Raw genomic sequence first — 18,953 nt, forward strand, 5'->3', positions numbered from 1 at the left:
TAAAAAACAATACAAAAACAATCAGATAACATTTGATGACCAATTCATGCAGAAATCCAGATAATTCTAAAGGGTTCACATACTTTTCCTTCCCACTGTATGCCTACTCACCAAACAGATGTCATGGCCATAATTCATCACTATGCAGTGTTCAATGTGGAATTGTTAATCCATTTTGAAAATGCCGAAGATTAAATCGAACGTCTGTATATCGAAAAGAAGACAAATGTTGGTTTGTAACCCTGAATTTTTTCTTTCATCTCAAACAAATTGAGCCCTGTTTCAAATGATCCCTCTTTGATAATAACTGCTCCAGGCATGAGATGTGCATCACTTCACACTGGCAACTTTATTCATTTGGATAAATATTCTGTTATATGTTATTCTTATATTACATCATGTTTTTTTTTTTACTATAAAATAGGTCTTGACTGTGATAAGGGCTCAGGAATTAAGAGCGTCTGTCTACTAAATGAACAAAACAAGGCTATGCCATTACACAGCCATAGAGTTCTACAAGCAGGTTACTGCCTTTTTGAAGATTGTGTTTCAAGATATAATATAATAACCAGTTGATATTATGGTTTCAATAAATTCATCTTACATGGCACTTTCTTTTTTATTGAGGCAATTTAGCTATTAGGATTTGTTTGTAATGGTTATGATAAATTACGCTCTGTAAAAAAAAAAAAAATCCAGTGCGGGCCTTGTGTTCTAAAAAAATGTTTTTTTTTCATGCGAGTACTCGAACAGTCAAAAGATTTCAAATGCTCATCCCTAACACACACACACATGAAACTCACACACAACACAAACACATATGAGTTACATGTTCCTGCACTGGCTTCACAGAGGCCTGATTGGAGAGGAGCTCATTGGGTAGAGAGGATCCCATTGGTTTTCGAGAGGAGCCACTATGAGCCCATTAGGTTAGAGAGGAGCCACTATGAGCCCATTAGGTTAGAGAGGAGCCACTATGAGCCCATTAGGTTAGAGAGGAGCCACTATGAGCCTATTAGGTTAGAGAGGAGCCACTATGAGCCCATTAGGTTAGAGAGGAGCCACTATGAGCCCATTAGGTTAGAGAGGAGCCACTATGAGCCCATTAGGTTAGAGAGGAGCCACTATGAGCCCATTAGGTTAGAGAGGAGCCACTATGAGCCCATTAGGTTAGAGAGGAGCCACTATGAGCCTATTAGGTTAGAGAGGAGCCACTATGAGCCCATTAAGTTAGAGAGGAGCCACTATGAGCCCATTAGGTTAGAGAGGAGCCACTATGAGCCCATTAGGTTAGAGAGGAGCCACTATGAGCCCATTAGGTTAGAGAGGAGCCACTATGAGCCCATTAGGTTAGAGAGGAGCCACTATGAGCCCATTAGGTAGAGAGGAGCCTCTATGAGCCCATTAGGTTAGAGAGGAGACGCGATGATTCCAGCAAGAGAGGCCTGTCTCTTTGATTAGGAGCATCGTGGTCACCACGGGATCACCATAGTATGTCTTGATGTGGCAGCCACAGTGTGCGGAAACAAGCCTGCTGCTGATGCGTGTAATGAGTCAACACACGCAGGCAGGAGCTTCCTGTTCCTGCCACCTCCAACAGCACAGAGCATTGTTTACGAGCTGTGACCACCATCTTGTGAGACAAGACTTCCCCGAGGCTGCATCTCAATAGTCTCCTCTTCTTCATCTGCATCGGTCTGGAAACAGGATAGCAGGGAGGAGGGCAATATGGTGGATGCTTACTGGGAATTTGTTGAGGAGAGAAAGCCATGCGATGCTATTGAGATGCAGCCTCAAAAAGTCTAAGCTGTAATACCACGGCTGAAACCTTTTAGGACCGAGACAAGAATGACGGTTGTCAAGGTGATAAGAACATTGCACCAAGTCATCAGGTGGCCCTTTTCTCAGTGGAAAGAGAAGCGAGCCGTTTTGTGCCTTTTCCATTGTGATCAACTGACGTGTCATGGATCAGTTTCAAAACCAACCCTTTGTGAAATCCCAATATCCCACCTCACCCCCTAATGAAAATAGATTCTGCCAATGTGTTTGTTGTGCTCCTGAGTGGGTTTTTTAGAGAAAAGTACCTTTTATGCCAAAGTGACAGTGATGCATTGTTTTCAGTGCTCTGTGTGGTGACTCACCTGTCCCCCATCTCTCCCTCTCTCTCTCTCCCTCCTCCCCTCCACAGACACCACAGACCACTACGACCCAGACTACGACTTCCTGCACCAGGACCTGTCCAGCTTGGAGCAGATGACTCCTGTGCCAGTGGGAGCGTGCCTCAGCCCCCTGCCTGAGTCCCACAGCGAGTCTTCCTGCCCTGGCCCCGGTCCGCCACTGGCACAACTCCACTTCAGCTCCCTCCAGGGCTGCTCTGTGTCCCCCCTCTACTCCCGAATGACTTCCGCCCTGCCGCCCCCTGCCCTGCCGGAAAAGAAGCGCCGAGGTGGCGCCTGCTCAGGCTTTTCCGACGGCTCCTACTCGGGCTCATCCTGGTGCATTTCCTTTGAGCGCCACCCATCCCAGTACGACAACCTCATGGAGGAGGACCTACCGCCTGTGCCCCCCTTTCCCCTGTTCACGCCCGACATCTTGCCCCTGTGCCACACCGCCGGGGGGTTTGTGTCTGAGTTCAGCGGCAGCGAGACGACAGACGTACCTCAGAGTCCACCGCCACTCCCTGAGAAGAAGAGCCGTCACAGTGAGTATCTGATGTCAGGGGGAGGCAGAAATAATTCATAAAAAGCCTTATACAATCTCTACTGTTACCAGGATTTTGACATTTAAGCTCATTTTCCCGTGAAAGGCGAGGTTTAGAGGGAGGCGTAGACAATGAGTCTCCATTGGTCCGCTAGTTTTGGAGTGACGGTTCTTCTTAACCCAATCAATGAACATGAATTACCTGTCGCACAACGTTCAGCGCAGGTGTTGGTTACTGGTTCGCCATACATCTGCGCCAAACTTTGTGCAACAGGTAATTCATATGTTTACTAAGTTGTTAGATGGTTTGTTATTAAATGTATTAGATAGACATGCTTCTAATATCTGTACATTATTGACCCGTGACTGACATATTTTTGAAGTCCATTAGCTAAAACCCTAAAACTAGGTGACGTCAGACCGTCTACTCAAATAGGCAGTAGAAAAAAAGCCTGTCTATTATGTTCATTGATTGGGTTAAGACGAACCGTCACTCCAAAACTAGTGGACCAATGGAGACTCATTGTCTAGACCTCCCTCTAAACCCCACCCTTCAGGGAAAAATTATGCAAAAACTCGCAATCGAATAAAGACTGGCAGTGAAAGCAAAGAAACTGACATCGAAGCAAAGATACGCGTAGTGTAACCAAATGGTAGTACATGCAGGCAAGAGTGTAGGCAAAATCTATTCGGTATGATTGGTTGCTGGGAAAGTTTAACCGAAAACGATTTTTGCATTCGTTTTCAAAATTCTTGGGTTTTGCTTTTGATGTCTTATTTTTGTTTACAATTCTATACATTTTGCTTTCAATTGTTGGGTTCTTGATTTCAACATCCATTATTAATTTCACCCATCCTCGAAAATATAATGTTTACATTCTCAACTTTATTTTTCATGTTCACGATTTATTTTATTTTGAAATCAATACATATGGCGTGAAATTGACCCTGTAGACTTCGGCTGCCAACTTCGGTTTGCCTCAAGAAAAAATGTTGTGCGCCCGAACAGATGACAAAAAAAAACATACCCTAGTCTAAAACGTCACAAAATGTTGTCATAATATATGCACAAACTCTTCCGAACTGTTTCGGCTGGGAAGCATTTGGACACCTTTATTGGGCAGGTGTGTCCGTCTGATACATGCTTGTAATCCCTGCAGATCTGCCATACTTATTATGTTCCTATAGGATTTGGTTGTTCCATCTTGCCCTCAACCCTCTGTCTGCTAGCTAGACCATCACAATGGGGCCAGCCATGTTGGATAGGACATGCTGCTGCTGCTGCTGCTGAATGAAGAGCCGTTGGGAGTTCCATGCGCTTCATGTTTGTGCTGCGGGCTGGCCCTGTGGGTGTGTGTGGATGAGTCCACAGCTAGGAGCCCTGTACACACACACACACACACACACACACACACACACACACACACACACACACACAGAGGCCTGGAGGTTTCACTTATGCCAGCCCTGTGAGCTCACATGAAATAATGCATTTGTTGATGGAATGTGTCAGTTAATAGAGGAGTGGACTCTCCCGGCTGTGCAGGAAATGAGCTTGTGCTGATTGGCCCTCTCAGCGTATGTGTTGAAGGGTGGCCATAACTATGTAGTAATCAGCACATTTTATATGTTCAATAGCACTATAAAGAGCTTAAAACCAGGACCAGCAGGTTTGGCTGCACTTGTGCCTCCGCTAGCCTGTTTATTTAGATTTTCAACAGCAGAGCACTGTCCTAATGACTAAATGGTCAGGGTTTCTACAGGGCTAGCATTGTCATCTCCCCCAAAATACGATGTTCTTGTTTTTAAATTGTATTTAATGCACACCACGACCATTTTTCATTTTGACAATTTACAGGATTGGAAGTGAAGTGCTCCATTTAAAGCAACGTTTGACATGTAGAATTCCCTCCTCATCTAAACATTCTAACAATGTGTAAACGGTTTGGGATACTCTGAAGAACACTGTCATTATCATCTACAAGCACATTGTCATTGTAATATCTCCTGTTTTTTTGGTCTGTGTTTGTGTGCGTCTGTGTGTGCGTGTGTGTGCGTCTGTGTCTGCACGTCTCACCCCCACAGTACTGAAGTACATGCAGTTTGTGGAAGACTACTCGGAGCCCCAGCCCTCAGTTTTCTACCAGATGCCACAGAGCAAGAGCATCTATGAGCAACGCAACAAGCACTTCCAGGAAGTCTACGGCTTCAATGACTCGTTTAGCAGCAGCGACTCTGTCCACGAGCCCCTCCCACCCCCGGCACTGCCACCCAAACAGAGGCAGCTGGTAAGCTATAGCCCCTCACCTCACACCTCACACTCCCCAGTGTTACAACATGCAGTACGCCAGCCCATCCACACACCCTGTTCACACACATCCATCACTTACCAAGGCCCAATACATATGCATTTCAGGAAACTCATTTTCTTATCATATGTTGTACCAAGTGTGTAGGATTGAGTGGTGAGTGAGTCCATGATGTTTTAGCCCATCTGTATAACATAGAAGAAGAAAATCAGGGTGTTAAGTCCTAAACATCCAGAAGGCAAGCAGAGTCTAGTGGTAACTCATCTCCAAACTCTACTTCAATACATAGAGAAAACATTTTAAAAGACATGTTTTATTGTCACATACACCGGATAGGTGCAGAGAAATGTGTTGCTTTACAGGGTCAGCCATAGTAGTACGGCACCCCTGGAGCAAATTAGGGTTAAGTGCCTTGCTCAAGGGAACTTAAGCCGATTTTTCACCTTGTCGGCTCGGGTATTCGAACCAGTAGGCTACCCTTTGCATCATAAAAAAAAACATCTTAACAACAAATACAAATCAGTGCAACGATACAATTTCAATTACTACCACTTCTCAGTAAAATGTTTTTTTTTCCGCCAGCATAAGACGAGTGGCCTTTTGTAAAGACTTGTCCTCCATGATGTCCCATCTTACATCCCACCACTGTATTTGAATTGAATTTGTTTTCATCATTTTGGCCATTTGTTATGTTTGTTTCAGGCCTCTGCAAGGCTGTAGTAGTTTACTTCCCAGATTATATTCAATGCCATAATCTCTCTACCAGACATTCACGGTTGGAAAAAGTAATTTGCTCTGCCAGAAAAAAAAGCATGAACCCGATATGTGAGTCAATCCATGCTCAAGGTTTATCCGTATTTACGGATATTTTTAAACATATTTAAAGCGGATCAAAATGTGAGAAACGAAAATGAAACATTTCTGCACATTTTTTTCCTGTTATTTGACCTTGTGGATTAAGACTAATCACAGAATCCTCTGGGGAGCAGGGAAATAAAACAAGGATTGGTTTGAAGCTATAGATGTAGACAGGGGCACAACTTTGGTTTTAGAAGTGGGAGGGACATAAACATTTAAAAATTAAATGTATCCAGTCGGATAAACACGCCAAACAGCCTACCAGACCGCTCTGAGACGTCTGCATGGTCCTAAAGCACACCGTTGCCTCGTTTTGTATCACATTCCAATGATAAAACTGGAGGGGTCAGAATGTGGGGGGGGGACATGTCCCCCGTCCCCAGTGAAAGATGCGTTCCTGGATGTAGGGAGGGAGAGGAAAGGGTGTTTGTGTTTCATGTAATCAAAAAGTTGTTTCTTTGCTGGCGGTTGTTAACTGACATGTCCACATTGTGTACTTGAATGAATAGACTTCTACCTGAGCAGAATGTCCACTCACTTCTGATACAGTAGCTAATTATTTCCATTTAGGCCAGTCATGTGCTTTGCACAGTATGTAGGCATAGTTCAACGTGGTCTCAGGGCAATTCGTATTATTCTGTACGTAAATCTGTGGCACTCCATTTAGTATGATATATTATGTTACGTTAGGTTGCATTATGACTTGCCTAGTTAAATGAAGGTAAACTTTTTTTATATATATATATATTTTTTTATGAATGGAGTAGCGATCAAAATCAAATGTTATTAGTCACATGCGCAGAATCCAACAGGTACAACAGGTATCCAACCTTACCGTGAAATGCTTACTTTCAAGCCCTTAACCTACAATGCAGTTTTTATATATTTACTAAATAAACTAAAGTTTTAAAAAAATAGGTAATTTGTAGATGTAGGTAGGGGTAAGGTGACTATGCATAGATCATACAATATCATACTAATTATAGGATGTATAGTATCAAACGTCTTATCTGGACATACAATAGCATACGAATTGGATGATATCAAATCAAATCAAATCAAATTTTATTTGTCACATACACATGGTTAGCAGATGTTAATGCGAGTGTAGCGAAATGCTTGTGCTTCTAGTTCCGACAATGCAGTAATAACAAGTAATCTAACTAACAATTCCAAAACTACTGTCTTGTACACAGTGTAAGGGGATAAAGAATATGTACATAAGGATATATGAATGAGTGATGGTACAGAGCAGCATAGGCAAGATACAGTAGATGGTATCGGGTACAGTATGTACAAATGAGATGAGTATGTAAACAAAGTGGCATAGTATAGTATAAAGTGGCTAGTGATACATGTATTACATAAGGATACCGTCGATGATATAGAGTACAGTATATACGTATGCATATGAGATGAATAATGTAGGGTAAGTAACATTTGTATAAGGTAGCATTGTTTAAAGTGGCTAGTGATATATTTACATCATTTCCCATCAATTCCCATTATTAAAGTGGCTGGAGTTGAGTCAGTGTCAGTGTGTTGGCAGCAGCCACTCAGTGTTAGTGGTGGCTGTTTAACAGTCTGATGGCCTTGAGATAGAAGCTGTTTTTCAGTCTCTCGGTCCCAGCTTTGATGCACCTGTACTGACCTCGCCTTCTGGATGATAGCGGGGTGAACAGGCAGTGGCTCGGGTGGTTGATGTCCTTGATGATCTTTATGGCCTTCCTGTGACATCGGGTGGTGTAGGTGTCCTGGAGGGCAGGTAGTTTGCCCCCGGTGATGCGTTGTGCAGACCTCACTACCCTCTGGAGAGCCTTACGGTTGAGGGCGGTGCAGTTGCCATACCAGGCGGTGATACAGCCCGCCAGGATGCTCTCGATTGTGCATCTGTAGAAGTTTGTGAGTGCTTTTGGTGACAAGCCGAATTTCTTCAGCCTCCTGAGGTTGAAGAGGCGCTGCTGCGCCTTCTTCACGATGCTGTCTGTGTGAGTGGACCAATTCAGTTTGTCTGTGATGTGTATGCCGAGGAACTTAAAACTTGCTACCCTCTCCACTACTGTTCCATCGATGTGGATAGGGGGGTGTTCCCTCTGCTGTTTCCTGAAGTCCACAATCATCTCCTTAGTTTTGTTGACGTTGAGTGTGAGGTTATTTTCCTGACACCACACTCCGAGGGCCCTCACCTCCTCCCTGTAGGCCGTCTCATCGTTGTTGGTAATCAAGCCTACCACTGTTGTGTCGTCCGCAAACTTGATGATTGAGTTGGAGGCGTGCGTGGCCACGCAGTCGTGGGTGAACAGGGAGTACAGGAGAGGGCTCAGAACGCACCCTTGTGGGGCCCCAGTGTTGAGGATCAGCGGGGAGGAGATGTTGTTGCCTACCCTCACCACCTGGGGGCGGCCCGTCAGGAAGTCCAGTACCCAGTTGCACAGGGCGGGGTCGAGACCCAGGGTCTCGAGCTTGATGACGAGCTTGGAGGGTACTATGGTGTTGAATGCCGAGCTGTAGTCGATGAACAGCATTCTCACATAGGTATTCCTCTTGTCCAGATGGGTTAGGGCAGTGTGCAGTGTGGTTGAGATTGCATCGTCTGTGGACCTATTTGGGCGGTAAGCAAATTGGAGTGGGTCTAGGGTGTCAGGTAGGGTGGAGGTGATATGGTCCTTGACTAGTCTCTCAAAGCACTTCATGATGACGGATGTGAGTGCTACGGGGCGGTAGTCATTTAGCTCAGTTACCTTAGCTTTCTTGGGAACAGGAACGATGGTGGCCCTCTTGAAGCATGTGGGAACAGCAGACTGGTATAGGGATTGATTGAATATGTCCGTAAACACACCGGCCAGCTGGTCTGCGCATGCTCTGAGGGCGCGGCTGGGGATGCCATCTGGGCCTGCAGCCTTGCGAGGGTTAACACGTTTAAATGTCTTACTCACCTCGGCTGCAGTGAAGGAGAGACCGCATGTTTTCGTTGCAGGCCGTGTCAGTGGCACTGTATTGTCCTCAAAGCGGGCAAAAAAGTTATTTAGTCTGCCTGGGAGCAAGACATCCTGGTCCGTGACTGGGCTGGATTTCTTCCTGTAGTCCGTGATTGACTGTAGACCCTGCCACATGCCTCTTGTGTCTGAGCCGTTGAATTGAGATTCTACTTTGTCTCTGTACTGGCGCTTAGCTTGTTTGATAGCCTTGCGGAGGGAATAGCTGCACTGTTTGTATTCGGTCATGTTACCAGACACCTTGCCCTGATTAAAAGCAGTGGTTCGCGCTTTCAGTTTCACACGAATGCTGCCATCAATCCACGGTTTCTGGTTAGGGAATGTTTTAATCGTTGCTATGGGAACGACATCTTCAACGCACGTTCTAATGAACTCGCACACCGAATCAGCGTATTCGTCAATGTTGTTATCTGACGCAATACGAAACATCTCCCAGTCCACGTGATGGAAGCAGTCTTGGAGTGTGGAGTCAGCTTGGTCGGACCAGCGTTGGATATACATCTTGGTGCATGTATAGTATTATACTATTTCTCTGAGACCAGGTTGCTTGTTGTGCCTTAAAAACAAAGGAGAATCATGGAAAGAATTTACGTTGGCAGTTAGGGGAACTAATGACAAAGGTTAGGATCATTTATGTAAATGCTTAGGTGAAACGGGTTAAAGGGAAAATCCACTCAAACTATATTTTAGTATTTTTTTCCTTTAGTCTACTGTTGATACGTTCCACGGAAACTCTGACATTTCCGACATGGTAACTGCGTTCAACAAATCAGCAAGTCGGAAATGTTGGAGTTTCCTAGTTCCGACAAGGATGTGAACGCGGACTAGTTCCCAGCAGTGTCACCGGCCACATCATCATGATGATGCGTTTTAAATAAAAAAAAATGTAAAAAACATTTTGGGGCTTCATTTTCCATTGCACTCATCAAATCTCATTCCTTTTTTCTTTTTGGAAAGCCCAGCCTCCATCAGAGCGATGCATAACACAGAGGTAACAGTAGAATATTAGAAAGCACTAGTGTGCTTTGTCTGCCGTAGCATTCTTTTAGTCCATCAAGCCTATTGTTTTCTGCTGCTTCTAGATTGGGCTTAACTATCTGCGTAGACCTACGTCTTCTTTTGCTAACTAACATCTCCCACTGTACTTTCTCTCTGCTCCTCTCTTTCTACTTTCTCCTTCCCCCACGCTCTCCTTTTCCCCCCCTTCCAGGCCTCCCACTCTGCCTCTTCGTCGTCCTCTTCCTCGTCCTCTCTCTCCTGCCACCTTCAGCAGTCGCAGGCTGCAGTGGTGGTGGATGAGGAGACGGGGGCTGCTCTCAGCATGTCAGTCTCTAACTCCTCCCTGACCACCCCTATGGTGAGTGACTCTCAGTTGGCTTGTCTGCCTGCCTTTCTGAATCTCTGCTCTTCTCACTCTCTACAGTAGACTTGGCTTTAAATAGTATTTGTTTTCTTTCTAAAACGTTTTATTTAACCTGGAAAGTCACAGGCAAAGTGCAGTGCTAAATTAAATGAAAGTGTTGCACTTTGGGAACTATTTAATTGGTCCCACCGTGTCAGGCAAGCTCGATCAAGTGCATCAGAAGTATTTGAAAAGAAAACCAATACCAGTTGAAACCTTGTCTGCTCCGCCACAGACATGACTGCGCTTCTGCTTTAGAAGTATTGACACCAATACAAAAAGGTAATTCATTAGCCATTGTAGACATGTTCAGCTACTGATAAGGGAGTGTATTGTGCAAAAAACACACACACTGGCAAACACACGTTCATTCTTCAGTCTCTATCAGACCCCTCAATATTTATACAATAAATGGCAATCTCTGTCAGAGAGAAAGAGAGAAAGCATGCAGTTGTTTTCATCCAGAATTTGTGAAATGTGTTTATTTATATTAGCGGATGTCATTCATTTAAAACTGGGGCTTGAACACAATCCAGAACTATTATGATACAAACGCAGCAAATTAATGTTCTGTATTCTTTGTCTAATCATTCTAGTTTTGGAGCAATGATGAGGACAATTGATCTGTTCTTGCTGAAGAACCATTGATCCTTGTTGCACCCTTTTGACTTGGTTTCAATTAAACCTATATGCATGGGATATTCAACAGATCTGTTACAAGTTACAAGTTAACAAGCACATTTTGTGAATATGTAATTTTGAAGAGACTGAGTTGATTTAGCAATTCTAGTCACTGACTAACCAGTCAGATACAGACAATATAGCCTACAGTCATATTGTTCTCCGATGGCAAGTATGCCGATGCATCTCTCTCAATTATCTATTTCAAAAAATATTTGCTCTTTGACCTTGTAGATCTCTCAAGTAGCTTTTGTCTTAATCTCTCTTTCTCTTTCCTTCTCATTTCTCGCCCTCGCTCTCTCAGCATAAGACAGTTCTCCGGTCCTATTCTCAGGACTTTGCACCTCTCTGCCAATCTTCCATTCCATATCTTCTCTCATCTGTCTCTTCCCACTCTCCCATTGTCCACCAATCACAGAGCATGGACCTAGCGGCCCCGGGCAGTGGCAGCCCTGACCCTGTGCTGGTGGCCAACGGCTCTCTGGACAGCTCTCTTGCTATCGGTCTTCTCACTGACTCTTCTTTCTCTGACACTCGTCAAACCTCTTTGGTGAGCCCTAGCTGTGTGTTGTGACAAGTGTTAGGCACTGTGCGAAAAGAAAATGGGATTGCGTTTGACAGGGGGGGGTGCTATTGAAGAAGAGCACAGATCTGGAGTATGGTATAAACATTGTTAGCAAAGGGCTGTTTCAATGTTGGTGACGTGATGTTCTTATCCTTGAAAATAGGCCAAACCCTAGGTTAAAACCAAGTCTGCAGCTCTATGTATGCTGTGGTGATTGGAACAGTTGGTTCTTAGTGGTTTCATTTGAGATGATATAGGTACTTGTTTGTTTTGTCCGGCTAGTTGTGAGAAGCTTTCGCATTCGGAACCACATTTGCTTTTTCCAAGCATCTGTCATTCTCTTTGCTGTCTTTCTTTTTTCCCCCGTAGAGCGAAAGCGCTAACGAGGAAGGCGGGGAGGGAGAGTACGTTAATCTGTACACATCAAGCCATGCCAACGGAGATGGGCTCTCCCGCCGAGTAAGTAGCCTTAGCAGAGAGGTTGCATGAGAGCGAGGAGAGAAAAGCGTGCTTTCACAGACAGTTGCACCATGACTGACAACAGACCTCACTAAGTAACTCTATCTGTATGTGACCTAACCACTCAGGATTCGTTGTGTCTCTTCGATCGCTTGGCATGCCCTGCTTTGGTAACTGCCTGTACATGACCATGTTTCTCTTCCTTTCCCCAAATCCCCTACTACTGGACTGTCCCTATTAGAGGTCGACCGATTATGATTTTTCAACGCCGATGCCGATTATTGGAGGACCAAAAAAAAGCTGATACCGATTTATTGTCCGATTTTATTTATTTATTTGTAATAATGACAATTACAACAATACTGAATGAACACTTTTTTATTTTAACTTAATATAATACATCAATAAAATCAATTTAGCCTCAAATAAATAATGAAACATGTTCAATTTGGTTTAAATAATGCAAAAACAAAGTGTTGCAGAAGAAAGTGTTGCATTTACCCTGACTCTGCTTGCACTGAACACAAGAGAAGTGACACAATTTCCCTAGTTAAAAGTAATTCATGTTAGCAGGCAATATTAACTAAATATGCAGGTTTAAAAATATATACCTGTGTATTGATTTTAAAGAAAGGCATTGATGTTTATGGTTAGGTACACATTGGTGCAACAACAGTGCTTTTTTCCTGAATGCGCTTGTTAAATCATCACCCGTTTGGCGAAGTAGGCTGTGATTCAATGAGAAATTAACAGGCACCGCATTGATTATATGCAATGCAGGACAAGCTAGATAAACTAGTAATATCATCAACCGTGTGTAGTTAACTAGTGATTATGTGAAGATTGATTGTTTTTTATAAGAGAAATGTAATGCTAGCTAGCAACATACCTTGGCTTCTTGCTGTACTCACGTAACAGGTAGTCAGCCTGCCACGCAGTTTCCTCGTGGAGTGCAATGTAATCGCCCACATTCGGTGTCCAAAAATGCCAAAAACTTGAAATTGGCCATTCCGATTAATCGGTCGACCTCTAGTCCCCATTCCCTACTATATGGGCCTATGTGTAGTTCTAGCTCAAAGGACATCAGTCACTCCCCTGTCATTGTCTCAAGGGGGGTTTGTCTCCAAGTGACAGTGAGACATTTTCTACCATGTTCATAAACTTGGCCTTTAAGGTCAATGGTGGTTGTCCAGCTGGGTCAGGTCTGGATCGTAGTAACTAATTACAACTGGATTCATGAATGGTTCTGAGTTAAGTATGTGTATTTAACATCTTCCATAAGGCCTTTCATCAGGAAGGACAGCCCAATAAAACGACTAAACGCTCAGATTATTTATTCAGTCTTTCTCGCTCAAAGTTCTCCCCATTCCCCATGTTTTTAGTAAAAAGAAAATCTGGACTGTCTTCTGGGATGGAGATGGGTATATACAGTGCCTTCAGAAAGTATTTACACCTCTTGACTTTTTCCACATTTTGTTGTGTGACAGCCTGAATTTAAGGTGGATTAAATTGAGATTTTGTGTCAAATCAAATCAAATAAAATGTATTTATATAGCCCTTCGTACATCAGCTGATATCTCAAAGTGCTGCACAGAAACCCAGCCCAAACCCCCAAACAGCAAGCAATGCAGGCGTAGAAGCACGGTGGCTAGGAAAAACTCCCTAGAAAGGCCAAAACCTAGGAAGAAACCTAGAGAGGAACCAGGCTATGTGGGGTGGCCAGTCCTCGTCTGGCTGTGCCGGGTGGAGATTATAACAGAACATGGTCAAGATGTTCAAATGTTCATAAATGACCAGCATGGTCGAATAATAATAAGGCAGAACAGTTGAAACTGGAGCAGCAGCACGGCCAGGTGGACTGGGGACAGCAAGGAGTCATCATGTCAGGTATTCCTGGGGCATGGTCCTAGGGCTCAGGTCCTCCGAGAGAGAGAAAGAAAGAGAGAATTAGAGAGAGCATATGTGGGATGGCCAGTCCTCTTCTGGCTGTGCCGGGTGGAGATTATAACAGAACATGGCCAAGATGTTCAAATGTTCATAAATGACCAGCATGGTCGAATAATAATAAGGCAGAACAGTTGAAACTGGAGCAGCAGCACGGCCAGGTGGACTGGGGACAGCAAGGAGTCATCATGTCAGGTAGTCCTGGGGCATGGTCCTAGGGCTCAGGTCCTCTGAGAGAGAGAAAGAGAGAAGGAGAGAATTAGAGAACGCACACTTAGATTCACACAGGACACCGAAAAGGACAGGAGAAGTACTCCAGATATAACAAACTGACCCTAGCCCCCCGACACATAAACTACTGCAGCATAAATACTGGAGGCTGAGACAGGAGGGGTCAGGAGATACTGTGGCCCCATCCGAGGACACCCCCGGACAGGGCCAAACAGGAAGGATATAACCCCACCCACTTTGCCAAAGCACAGCCCCCACACCACTAGAGGGATATCTTCAACCACCAACTTACCATCCTGAGACGAGGCTGAGTATAGCCCACAAAGACCTCCGCCACGGCACAACCCAAGGGGGGGGCGCGCATCAGTGAATCAACCCACTCAGGTGACGCACCCCCTCCAGGGACGGCATGAGAGAGCCCCAGTAAGCCAGTGACTCAGCCCCTGTAATAGGGTTAGAGGCAGAGAATCCCAGTGGAAAGAGGGGAACCGGCCAGGCAGAGACAGCAAGGGCGGTTCGTTGCTCCAGAGCCTTTCCGTTCACCCTCCCACTCCTGGGCCAGACTACACTCAATCATATGACCCACTGAAGAGATGAGTCTTCAGTAGAGACTTAAAGGTTGAGACCGAGTTTGCGTCTCTGACATGGGTAGGCAGACCGTTCCATAAAAATGGAGCTCTATAGGAGAAAGCCCTGCCTCCAGCTGTTTGCTTAGAAATTCTAGGGACAATTAGGAGGCCTGCGTCTTGTGACCGTAGCGTACGTGTAGGTACAGTGCCTTGCGAAAGTATTCGGCCCCCTTGAACTTTGCGACCTTTTGCCACATTTCAGGCTTCAAACATAAAGATATAAAACTGTATTTTTTTGTGAAGAATCAACAACAAGTGGGACACAATCATGAAGTGGAACGACATTTATTGGATATTTCAAACTTTTTTAACAAATCAAAAACTGAAAAATTGGGCGTGCAAAATTATTCAGCCCCCTTAAGTTAATACTTTGTAGCGCCACCTTTTGCTGCGATTACAGCTGTAAGTCGCTTGGGGTATGTCTCTATCAGTTTTGCACATCGAGAGACTTAAATGTTTTCCCATTCCTCCTTGCAAAACAGCTCGAGCTCAGTGAGGTTTGATGGAGAGCATTTGTGAACAGCAGTTTTCAGTTCTTTCCACAGATTCTCGATTGGATTCAGGTCTGGACTTTGACTTGGCCATTCTAACACCTGGATATGTTTATTTTTGAACCATTCCATTGTAGATTTTGCTTTATGTTTTGGATCATTGTCTTGTTGGAAGACAAATCTCCGTCCCAGTCTCAGGTCTTTTGCAGACTCCATCAGGTTTTCTTCCAGAATGGTCCTGTATTTCGCTCCATCCATCTTCCCATCAAATTTAACCATCTTCCCTGTCCCTGCTGAAGAAAAGCAGGCCCAATCCATGATGCTGCCACCACCATGTTTGACAGTGGGGATGGTGTGTTCAGCTGTGTTGCTTTTACGCCAAACATAACGTTTTGCATTGTTGCCAAAAAGTTACATTTTGGTTTCATCTGACCAGAGCACCTTCTTCCACATGTTTGGTGTGGCTTGTGGCAAACTTTAAACAACACTTTTTATGGATATCTTTAAGAAATGGCTTTCTTCTTGCCACTCTTCCATAAAGGCCAGATTTGTGCAATATACGACTGATTTGTTGTCCTATGGACAGAGTCTCCCACCTCAGCTGTAGATCTCTGCAGTTCATCCAGAGTGATCATGGGCCTCTTGGCTGCATCTCTGATCAGTCTTCTCCTTGTATGAGCTGAAAGTTTAGAGGGACGGCCAGGTATTGGTAGATTTGCAGTGGTCTGATACTCCTTCCATTTTAATATCATCGCTTGCACAGTGCTCCTTGGGATGTTTAAAGCTTGGGAAATCTTTTTGTATCCAAATCCGGCTTTAAACTTCTTCACAACAGTATCTCGGACCTGCCTGGTGTGTTCCTTGTTCTTCATGATGCTCTCTGCGCTTTTAACGGACCTCTGAGACTATCACAGTGCAGGTGCATTTATACGGAGACTTGATTACACACAGGTGGATTGTATTTATCATCATTAGTCATTTAGGTCAACATTGGATCATTCAGAGATCCTCACTGAACTTCTGGAGAGAGTTTGCTGCACTGAAAGTAAAGGGGCTGAATAATTTTGCACGCCCAATTTTTCAGTTTTTGATTTGTTAAAATCATTGAAATATCCAATAAATGTCATTCCACTTCATGATTGTGTCCCACTTGTTGTTGATTCTTCACAAAAAAATACAGTTTTATATCTTTATGTTTGAAGCCTGAAATGTGGCAAAAGGTCGCAAAGTTCAAGGGGGCCGAATACTTTCGCAAGGCACTGTATGTACGGTAGGACCAAATCAGAGAGATAGGTAGGAGCAAGCCCATGCAGTGCCGTGTCACTGGCCTACACACAATACCCCATAAAGTGGAATTACATTTGTAGACATTTTTACAAATTCCAAAATGTCTTAAGTCAATAAGTATTCAACCCCTTTTCTTATGGCAAGCATAAATACGTTCAGGAGTAAAAATGTGCTTAAAAAGTCACAAATTGCATTGACTCACTCTGTGTGCAATAATAGTGTTTAACATTTGAATGACTACCTCATCTCTGTACCCCGCACATACAATTATCTCTAAGGTCCCTCATGGCCAAATCTACACTGAGTTACTAACCACAATGACATTGAATGTTCCTAAGTAGCCTAGTTCTAGTTTTGACTTAAATATTCTTGAAAACCCATGGCAAGACTTGAAAATGGCTCTCTAGCAATGATCAACAACCAACTTGACAGAGCTTGAAGAATTAAAAAAAGAAAAAATTCCAAGTATTGTACAATCCCGGTATGCAAAGCTCTTAGTCTTACCCAGAAAGAATGATTCTAACATGTAACTCAGGGGGTTTTAATATTTATCTAATCAAGATATTAGTGTTTTATTTTTCTTACACATTAGTTATTTTGTGTAAAAAAAAAAAAAAGAATAGACAAATCAATTTTAATCCCACTTTGTAACACAACCAAATGTGGAAAGAGTCAAGGGGTGTGAATACTTTCTGAAGGCACTGTATATTAAATGTATTGTGTATTTAGTGTTGCGTTTGCACTAGAGAAGTGAGGCTAGAGTTATGCATGTATCCATACCACAGGAGATTGGTGGCACCTTAATTGCGGAGGACAGGGCCATGGTAATGACTGGAGTGGAAGATGGAATGGTATCAAATACATTAAAGGCATGGTTTCCGTGGGTTTGATGTCATTCCATTTTCTCCGTTCTAGTTATTATTATGAGCCGTCCTCCCCTCAGCAGCCTCCGCTGATCCATAGAGCGTGTAATATTAATAGTGTGTGTGAACTACCATTGTCTGTTTTCCTCAAAGCTGACGGAACAACTCACTGAATACTAAGTAGAAACCTCCATGTGCTTAGACAACTTACCCACACATCTACTTTAACTAAGAAAGCATTTTCACCTTTATCTTGACCTCAGGGTCATGTTCATTTGGTACCGAACAGAAGAAAATAACCTGAAACAAGCATAGAAATAAATGTCCAATGAGCAATGCACATTTTAGTTTTCCACTGCAAATCATTGTGAAACCTTTTCTGTGCCATGCCCAATCGAACATGACCTCAGGCTGCTGGATTTGGTGAGAGAGCGGTCCTAACCACTCTGTGTTGTTATCAGGACTCGTCTGCCATAGATGACTCACTGGAGGACACTGCCTCAGAGAACCCACTGTGCAATAACAAGGACATGTCCGATGACCGGTAAGAACCCATACCATGACAGTCTGGCCTTTGTTTCCTTTTATTTTGAGGTTAAATAAATAATAAAATATTCTCCATTGTTCCTACTCTCCAGTGACAGAAGGAAGGATTCCCTTTTTTGTTATATTCTTTTTCTCTTTCTCTCTCACTCAGCCGAAGACAAAAGTCGTCTGAAGATGGGCAGAGTAGCGAGGAGACGGATGAGCTTTCCCTCATCGATCACATGGAGATCATGTCCCGGTTAACACTAAAGCAGGAGGTAAACGTGTCCTCGTTTTCTACTGTTGATGGTCAGTCCATTTTACCTCGCGTCTCTTTCAGATCAAGCTGTTTAATCATAGAGCAGGAGATGCCTCTTTTTATGTGATACTTCATAGGATCCTACATACGGTGCGACTATTTTACTCGCATATGCGCCTAGAAATAGGTGTGTGCAAACTTTTTACATTTATTTTGATTTTTTACCCCTTTTTCTCCCCAATTTCGTGGTATCCAATTGGTAGTTACAGTCTTGTCTCATCGCTGCAACTCCCGTACAGAACTCAGGAGAGGCGAAGGTCGAGAGTCATGCGTCCTCAGAAACACAACCCAGCCAAGCCGCACCGCTTCGTGACACAATGCCCGCTTAACCCGGAAGCCAGCCACACCAATGTGTCGGAGGAAACACTGTACACCTGGCGACCGTGTCAGCATGCATTGCACCCGGCCCGCCACATGAGTCGCTAGAGCACGATGGGTCAAGGACATCCCTGCCGGCGAAACCCTCCCCTAAATTGTGCGCCGCCCCATGGGTCACCCAGTCACGGCCGACTCTAACAGAGCCTGGACTCGAACCAGGATTTCTCTAAGGCAGTGCCTTAGACCACTGCTCCACTCAGGAGACCCCTGTGTCCAAATTTAGCTGAAAGTCTACTAAAGTGTGACTTTGTTCTCGTGTTTCTTGGCTATTTACATCGTTTTCTTCACACACTAGGTTTTATTTCAATGTTAGTTT

At 44.0% G+C, this 18,953-nt stretch overlaps 1 protein-coding gene across 6 annotated transcripts in view; it reads left to right on the top strand.

Moving 5' to 3' along the window:
* LOC110525335 (rap guanine nucleotide exchange factor 1) overlaps positions 1 to 18,953 on the top strand; it is a 58,514-nt gene that overhangs the window by 27,849 nt on the left and 11,712 nt on the right. For 2 of the 6 annotated variants that reach the window (XM_036979473.2, XM_090237070.1), the window contains 7 exons: positions 2,189 to 2,701; positions 4,786 to 4,988; positions 10,074 to 10,220; positions 11,251 to 11,496; positions 11,881 to 11,970; positions 17,877 to 17,959; positions 18,113 to 18,218. In XM_036979473.2, the coding sequence (XP_036835368.2) occupies positions 2,189 to 2,701; positions 4,786 to 4,988; positions 10,074 to 10,220; positions 11,251 to 11,496; positions 11,881 to 11,970; positions 17,877 to 17,959; positions 18,113 to 18,218 (1,388 nt within the window). The remainder of the gene's footprint in view (positions 1 to 2,188; positions 2,702 to 4,785; positions 4,989 to 10,073; positions 10,221 to 11,250; positions 11,497 to 11,880; positions 11,971 to 17,876; positions 17,960 to 18,112; positions 18,219 to 18,953) is intronic. The other 4 variants (XM_036979476.2, XM_090237071.1, XM_036979474.2 and 1 more) reach the window with 3 other exon arrangements.

The sequence above is a fragment of the Oncorhynchus mykiss genome, chromosome 6 (assembly GCF_057628025.1).
Source record: "Oncorhynchus mykiss isolate SJ-2025 chromosome 6, ASM5762802v1, whole genome shotgun sequence".
NCBI lineage: Eukaryota > Metazoa > Chordata > Actinopteri > Salmoniformes > Salmonidae > Oncorhynchus > Oncorhynchus mykiss.